This window comes from Lactuca serriola, chromosome 5 (genome assembly GCF_051521515.1).
Source record: "Lactuca serriola cultivar US96UC23 chromosome 5, Lser_US96UC23_V15, whole genome shotgun sequence".
NCBI lineage: Eukaryota > Viridiplantae > Streptophyta > Magnoliopsida > Asterales > Asteraceae > Lactuca > Lactuca serriola.
The window spans coordinates 289,457,328-289,466,350 of record NC_136412.1 but is presented as its reverse complement, the minus strand read 5'-3'; the positions used below and the strand labels follow the sequence as shown (position 1 = coordinate 289,466,350).

General features: G+C 34.7%; 1 protein-coding gene across 1 annotated transcript; it reads right to left on the bottom strand.

Moving 5' to 3' along the window:
• Positions 1 to 6,822: 6,822 nt before the first annotated feature.
• On the bottom strand, positions 6,823 to 7,227 carry LOC145050611 (uncharacterized). The gene has a single exon (XM_078998834.1). It carries the CDS (start codon positions 7,225 to 7,227, stop codon positions 6,823 to 6,825), a length of 405 nt encoding a protein of 134 aa, XP_078854960.1.
• Between the last annotated feature and the right edge of the window lie 1,796 nt (positions 7,228 to 9,023).

Sequence of the window (9,023 nt, the reverse complement as noted above, 5' to 3'; positions counted from 1 at the left end):
AATCTTGTGATTCACCAAATAGATGTGAAAACTGCATTCTTGAATGGTGACTTAGATGAGGAAGTTTACATGAAACAACCTGAAGGATTTGTTATGCCTGGTAATGAACATAAGTTGTGCAAGTTGAAAGAAATCATTATATGGTTTGAAACAGGCATGAAAACACTGGCATCAGAAGTTTGATGTTGTGATTTTGTCTAATTGTTTTGCATTAAACCAGGCTGAAAAATGTGTATATAGCAAATTTGATTCTTCTGGTAAAGAGTTATAATTTGTCTATATGTTGATGATATGTTAATTTTTGGTACTGATCAGGGTGAAGTTGATAAAACCAAGAAATTCTTATCATCTAGTTTTGATATGAAAGGCATGGGGGAGGATGAGGTAATTCTTGGTATAAGAATTAGAAAAGGAAACAATGGGATTTCAATTTCTCAATCTCATTACATTGAGAAGATATTGAAAAAGTTTAACTTTGACAATTGTTCTCCTGTTAGCACTCCTTTAGATTCTAGTCTTAAGCTTCTACCTAATATAAGATCTCTAGTGTCTCAACTTGAATACTCAAGGACTATTGGTTGTCTAATGTATGCCATGATTAGTACTAGACCTGATATAGCTTATGCTGTGGGAAGGCTTAGTAGATATACTAGCAATCATAGTTTACATCATTGGTAAGCTGTGAGTAGAGTATTCAAGTATTTGAAAGGGACAATGAATTATGGTTTAACTTATAGTGGATATCCTTCTGTTTTGGAAGGTTATTCAGATGCCAGCTGGATTAACAACTTAGAGGATCACTCCTCTACAAGTTGTTAGGTGTTTCATCTTGGAGGAGGTGTCATTTCTTGGGCATCGAAGAAACAAAATTGTATTACTAACTCAACCATGGAGTCTGAGTTCGTTGCATTGTCTGCTACTAGTAAAGAAGCTGAGTGGCTAAGGAATTTGATTTATGACATTTCATTATGGCCTAAACCGATGTCTACCATTTCTATCAGATGTGATAGTGCTGCAACCTTGGCTAAGGCTTATAGTCAAGTGTACAATGGAAAGTCTAGACATTTAGGTGTTAAAAATAGCATTATTCGTGAGCTCATCATGACTGGTGTGATATATGTGGAGTTTGAAAGAACTCAATTGAATATTGCCAATCATCTAACCAAAGGGTTAGCAAGAGATCTTGTACACAATACGGCTGTAGGGACGGGTTTAAAGTCCCTTAAAATCTTTTATATTGAGATACCTAATTCCCATATAATGTAAGATTAGATGTTGAATTCAATGTGAAAGCTTGATATTTGAAGATTGGAACATATTATTATCTTCATCCCAAGGTATGTGTTCAGTACTGCAAGTAAAGGAGGTTGAATTTATATTCTTAATGGTTCTTTTGAAAAATTGCATTTGCAGGTGCAAGAATAAAATTACTACCTATAAAAGCATGAAGTTTAGCTGCTTCAAGAATTTATGACTTGGCTTTGATATGCTTATTGAAGGATGAGACACAAGCTAGTAAAATATAGTGTCAAGTTAGAAACGTAAATTGTTGTGTGTATTATTTTCATGTATTCACTATGGATAAAAGGGTTCAATCCTTAGTGACACCCTGATATTCGAATATTTGGATTGTATAATAAAATAATGTGAAATTCAATCATCACGACATTTCATTTATGTGTCAGTTTGTTGGTGTTATGTTTCAATTTTAAGTTAATCAAGATTACACTTAAATGGGGGAGGTTTGTTGGTGATTTGTTATCAGCAATGTTATTTAAGTGTAACGGGATTACTTTGTTGACCAAAAGTGATCTTGATAAATATTAAATAAGTAAGGAAGGAGTGGAGTATACACTTGTTTAAGTTTGATCAAGTTCCAAAGTACACTGTCATTTAGGGGCGAAGTCCTTGAACGAACGGGGGTCCGGGGGCAGCGCCCCTGGGAGCGGGGTCCATGGGGCGGCAGCCCCTTTTTCGACTTCCTTCTTGTCTGGGATTTGAAAAAGCAAAGTCCTTACTATACAAGAAGGTCCTACTACTTGTGTGAAATCAGTCGCTTGAGAGCTTCGGGCTAGGTTATGGACGAGAGCGATTGGACAGAAACGCTCAACTGTGGCACAATTAGTTCAAATTCTTTCAGAAGCGAATGCTATGGAATATTCCATTCTTGTAGCAGCCACCGCTTCGGATCCTGCTCCTCTGCAATTTCTGGCCCCATATTATGGCTGTGCCATGGGGGAATATTTCCGCGATAATGGAATGCACACATTAATAATCTATGATGATCTTAGTAAACAGGCAGTGGCATATCGACAAATGTCATTATTGTTACGCCGACCACCAGGCCGTGAGGCTTTCCCAGGGGATGTTTTCTATTTACATTCCCGTCTCTTAGAAAGAGCCGCTAAACGATCGGACCTGCGCCTACTTGCAAGCCCGAAAAGAAATCGATGAATGTGTCCCGACCAAGCAACGAAGAAGCGCTAGCAGATGGGTCGATTGGTTTGACCCTTATCAAAATATCCGTTTTTTTACTATATTAAAAATACATCAGAAAATTGGTTTTTCAGATAAATGACCATTGGTTTGACCCTTATCCAAATATCCGTTTTTATGTCAGTTTTTATGGTTTTTTGACAGTTTAAAACTGTCATATGACAGTTTTCAGACAGAGATCTAAAAGTTGGTTTTGGTCTCATTTCTAGTACATACGAAAATATCATCAAACACTCTTTATTCTTGTCTCTCCGAGTCTTATCCAACTGAGGATTTGGAAGTACCACCCAAATACTTCGATTTGAAAGTGATAATCACAATTCTAAGATTTCCATGTGCCATTAAACCCATTTTTATAACATTTTATACATTCTTTTCATCATAATTTTTTGTAACAACTTTTTTTATTATTCCATTTCTTTATTCAAATGGCAAAAAGGGCAATATATTGAAATGATTGTCTAATTAATGAATTATATGGATGCTTTCTATGATTTTGTTTTTGTTACTGTTCGTGTATGTATTTGTGTGACAGTCAAACAAAATTATTTTATCCTTAATAAAAGGATGTTTAATTGTTTTTTCAAAAAAAAATCTGAAATTCTTCCTTTGTTTTTTCATATTTTACATTTTTCTAATCAAATGCTAAAAAGGGCAGGTAATTTTTATTTTATAACAAAGTTTGATTTTCTCATTTATAGCATCATACTTTCAGTTGTAACAATTATATAACACAAATTTGTATTATTTCAATTTTGTACTCCAAGGGCAAAAAGGGCAAGGTAAGCATTTTTGTATCATATTTAACATCGAGGGTTTACCTTGGCTTACTAACAACAATAGACTCCTCCAACCTATCCTAACAGAATTTATGGATTTTAGTTTTATTTGCATCATTACTATTCATCAATACTATTTATACGTACCATTTATTGGCAGTATTCACATTTATTGTCCACTGACACTATTTACGATTATTGTCCACGGAAAATATCCATAATCACTATACCTTTCCTCTTTTAAGGTTAATGGGTATGGTCAGACTCAATCCACTCAAAAAGTGACCCCACATCAACAACTCCGTTATAAACCCACTACCAAACCACCAACTCTTGGAAATGGTTACAATTCCACATCATTTTTCTTTTTTTACATTATTAGATTAAATTTTAAAAATAATTCAAATAAAAACACACATTAAATTTAAAACATTAAATTAAACCACATTACGTTAATTTTAAAACACACATATTTAAATCCTAAAATACTTAAAAAACTATAAAAAAAAATCCTAAATTACTTAAAAAACATAAAACATACCAACTAAAACATAAAGATTAGAACTTACTTTCCATATTTATTGCAGACTTATTGTTGGATTTTAAGAAATGTCGCGAGATTTTCCGTGTCGAGATCGGGTTGGGGCTTTGCGTTTATGATTTGAAGATCGGTAAGAGCGATTTTTTGGCGACGAGCTTGCTCTGTTGATTCATATTTTCTTTCTAGAAAACTTAGAGTTTTATCTATGGATTTCACAAGTCCATCGTCGCAAGTTGCGGTTGCTTTTCCGTTTGAAGACGCCGCCCGTTTTTCTTTGTCCTTTCCCGGTGGTCGGTGGAGTTGGACTTACGGTGGACCCTCTGCATCAGCAACATCGAAGTTATCATTGAGGTCCAACCCAAAACTCGCATCTGATTCGGAAGTTCTTGGTCTTTTGTTGGAGCCGGTGGTCGAGTCCTAATGCGACGTCTCCGAATTAAGGACCCATTTTGGACCGTTATGACAAACTTCTCATGCTTTTTGGTGACCGAATGGTTTACCATTGTTAATAACTTTGAATTGGTAGAACGCGGTTGATAAAATGTTGAAGTCGTTGGAACCACTTTTATGCATATTTTTTAGATTTTCAAATATGTCGTTAAACTTTGTGCAAGCTGCGCGTAGATCACACCATTTTCCGTTGACCGCGTCATACGGCCGATCCATTTGCCTTCCAAGTAGCGCGTGAAAGTGATCCAAAACACGATGCCAAAAACTTTCTCCGGATTGCACGTTTCCTCTTCTTGAGTCACACGATATAAAAATCCAAGTTTTCGCTAAAGCTTCCTCCTTTTCTTCGTTCCAAGCAACTGCTTTCTTTTTCCCTTTTGCTTTTGGTTGCGTTCTTCGAGATGGTTGTGGTGTTTCTTGGACCTGTTCGTCATCGTTGTCGAGGTCACAGTTTGGGGTTGAGATAATGGGACTTGAGATGATTGTGTATGGAATTGTTGAGAATTTTTTGTAAAAAAAACCTTAGAATTGGGGTTGAGTGAATTGGGTTTGAATGAATTGTTGTTGTGGTCGTCGTTGTTGGAAGAATTGTGAGTTGTATGTAAGGTTAGTGAATAAAAGTTGTTGGATTAGAGAGTTCAACAATTACATGTATGTTTGATAATCACTTGGAGTGTTTGGGGTGTTTGGCGTGGGTGAGATATTTTGGTTTGGTCCATTTTTTGAAGAAAAGAAATAGAAAATAAGAGAATTTTTTTGTTTTAGAAGTGTAAAATGAAGACAAAGTGTAGTGTGTGTGTATATATATATATATATATATATATATATATATATATATATATATATATATATATATATATATATATATATATAAGGTGTTGTTATTTAAATTTAAAATTTAATTTAATTTAATTTTTTCTTTTGTAAACTCCAAAAACGGACCGTTACATTTCTCTCTCTCCTCGCGATTGCTTTTCTTCGGCTGTGGATGGGGCTACCTACGTGCACTTGGGGCGGTGTTCACGCGTAGGTGGCCTTGCCACGTCACCTCTATGCGTCTTCTTCCCCTCCCATACCGCACAGCCTAATGAATAGCCATGGTTCTTCTCGCCAACTACACCACTATAAAGAAAACCTCTCATAGTCTTGTCTTCAAACTCATTCCAACCAACTATGGTCAGTGGAAGGCCATGATTGATCCCTTCATCCTCATACATACCCTATTTAGCTACATAGACAACATAATTCCTTGTACATCCAAAATCTCACTCCACTTGTTTCCAATGTCGATCCAAAAATAGGTTTAAGAGATAATAGTAATTATATGATCCACATTTACAGTGATGCGCATGTCTGCATGTTGATTATCTCATCTATATTTGAAGCATCATTTCTTCATGTATAATGTATCAATTATCGTGATCCATGGATTACGTTGAAACGAGCATATATACTACATTCATCTTCTGGAGAATACACATTGAAGAACTTGTAAAAGTCAAGATGAAAGATGATGGAATAGCTAATGCTTGCCTTAACCGTGAACAAGAATATGCTGATGGTTTTGCAACCATTGACGAACCAATATAATAAAAAACAAAGACCTTGTTATTATCTTTTTTATCTCTTCACTTTAATGACGTATATATACATGGTCTTAAATCTACCATCCTCGTATGCAAATATCTCACTGTCTTTAGTGAACTTTATGTCTACTCAATGATCATGACTTCATTCTCATGAAAACTTGTAACCCTAACTTGTCCTCCATTAAGGACTTACACACCACCAACATTGATGTTGGAAAATCTCAAGGCTCTTTATCATGCTTACCTACTCGACTTGTTTATATTGTATCAGCTATCGGTTTTCAACTAGTGTAACTGTCCGGTTTTCAGCTAGTAACTGTCCTAACTATTGGTCTCACACCCGCATGAACTCAAGCCTTCTACAAATGTCGACATACCACTAGCAACAATATGGTAATCGGGAATCTATTAAATGTAGTTATAATATGTTAATAAGATATTATACACTTCTTTTTATTAAAAAAATCGTGTTGCCAAAGTGAATTTGTTTTGATCAAGATTATATATACACATGCTTTAATCGTAGTTGCAATAGGACATTAATTAATGGATGATATTATAAACTTGTATTTTAGTTTTGATAAGTACGTGTTCTCCTAAACTACTCATAATTTCATGTAGAAGCCTTTTGATTGATAACTATATATGTGTTATAGTGTTTTATTTGATTAAAAATAAAAATAAATAAATGAACCATGTATACATGGAAAATCAAATGTGGTTATGATATAATCAGCTTTCTAGCTATAAATTTAAGATTAATAACGATGAAATGATATCTATTCATGATTAGTAACTTCATTAATTATTAATTAATACTACATTCGTTATTTTGTAGTAATCTGAATAGCATTTGACATACATGATACATGCAAAACAAACGGATTGGAGACCATTACACTCATCTGGATTTGCACCGACTTTTATACCTCAACAGAGAAGAAACGACGTCTTCATCAACGCAATTTCAGTCAGGACTGATCGGAGCTGATCGGTGTCTTCTCAGAGAAGGAGAATCCAATCGTTTCCTCATAATTTTCCCCATCGCCAATATAGGATGGTCTGCGACTGCGTCACTGAACGGAAGCCGGGAAGATGATCTGAAATTCTCGTAGAAATCAATGTGTCTGTCCAATGCTTCTCCGGTGGTTATAAGATTCTCCGATTTCAAAATCTCATACTTGACAGCCTCCACACACAGGCCGCAGATCCATCTTCCATTGTAGTGTCGCCGGATCTGAGAAATATAAGATAAGGTGCATTCTTCCATGAATCCACAGCATTCGCAGTTTACTGATTCTACTTGTGATTGAGAATGAACATCATCTGCATTTTCTTTGACTGTTAATAATGATTCTGAGGTGCCCTCCATTATGTTCATCGCATTAATTCTTATTTGTAGTAAAAGTTGATGTGAGTGTTTCAAACTAGGGCTTTCGGTAGATTGCGATTGATGAACAATATTAATTTCAGGCCTCGAAATTTTTTGGTCAACAAAAATCACTAGCAATATTAGAGAGGTATACTCATGAAATATTTTTACATGCCTATATAGATGTATAGACTCTGGTGGTAGCTATATATATGTGGTGAATATAATGATCTTCAGATGAGTTTTGGGATGAATGAAGTGCATGTAGTAGGGGCCATATCTGAAAATTCGCTTTAATGGCAGAAATCAGCCATGTGCAATTAATATAATAGTTGATTGTGATCAAAGTTATTGTTGATGTTAAAGAGATTGATTGAGGTTCGTGCACCGGATATTACCAGCGTGCAGTTTTAAGGTATGAATTCATGTTTTGTATGTATTGTACATTATCACATGATCATGTTAGCTAGCATACAATTTACACGATTTTGTTGCTTCAAATATATCTTCTAGTTTCAGTTCAACGATTATTTGTTTGAATGTTTGTATCATGAATTAGATGTTTCAGTGTCTTGGCATTATATATGATGGGTAGAGTCAAGAGTGGCATCGACAAGTCTAGTCTTTGTCTCTTGAGAATATTATCCTCCATAGCTTCTTTTTTCATTGTGTGCGTAAACTGTAAAGGAATTTTCCTTTGGAAAAGAAGTTATGGCTTTTTTGAGTAAATTACATTATTGGTTACTGTGGTATGGTGCTTGTTATGAATTTGGTCCAAAAAGGAAATTCTTGTTGCTCTTTTGATCCCTATGGTACCATTTTGTCACACATTTGGTCCCTAACCTTCATGTTGTGTGATTTCATTTTCAACCGTTATTGAACCCATGTAAAATAAAATATTGTGTCCTCCATTTTATATTTCTTATTAATTATTATTATTGTTTTGTAGTTGTTTTAGGGTGAAATTGATAGTGTGGAGTGTCAAGCAGGGGGGGGCGCATAAACATCTTTCTTCTACAAATTTAATGGCTAAATCTACATGTAGGGTTAGGAACAAAAGAACGGGAGAAAATAATACCACATGCACTACAAAAGGCAACAAGATTCTTTTGACTAAATCCAAAACAGGCAATAGTACTATATGCCACAGCAACAGGGACCAAAAATGTAAATTATTTTCAAAATCATTAAAATGACAATGATTAGTAATGAACATGGTAGTATATCTATGCATTTTAAAAGATATGTAATATAATTAATAAATTTTGAAAGTGTTTAAATGGAATGATTAACATCAAAAATTATAAATTGGAACAACTAATGAAACCGCACACAAACCGCACAAACACCTCGCATAAAACTGCACCGCATAATGCGGTTTAGAGCTTTTGCAGTGTAGTTTGCGGTTTCCAAAAAAACTCAAACCGCATGTGCGGTGAGGTTTGCGGTTTCAACTCTAAACTACACCAAACCGCACCGCGAACACCCCTAATTGACTAGTAATGAACATGGTAGTATATAACGTAAGACATAGCTTGGCGGTATAGTCAAGCCTAAAGCTTTGTAAGACATGACGAGACATTGACGTTTTTCAAGGCGTGAAAATGTGGCAAAATTTTAATGTTATATATATATATATATATATATATATATATATATATATATATATATACTATCATCCAATTATATAAACAAGCCATATATTAACCAAAACCTAATGTTTTCACATGCCAATATACATTTAATCTTACAGATAGTTAACTGGTTATCTGATTTACAATCATACTAAAACCTTA

Excerpts from the sequence above, each read along its gene's own strand:
- LOC145050611 (XM_078998834.1), bottom strand. The coding sequence starts at position 7,227 with ATGGAGGGCACCTCAGAATCATTATTAACAGTCAAAGAAAATGCAGAT.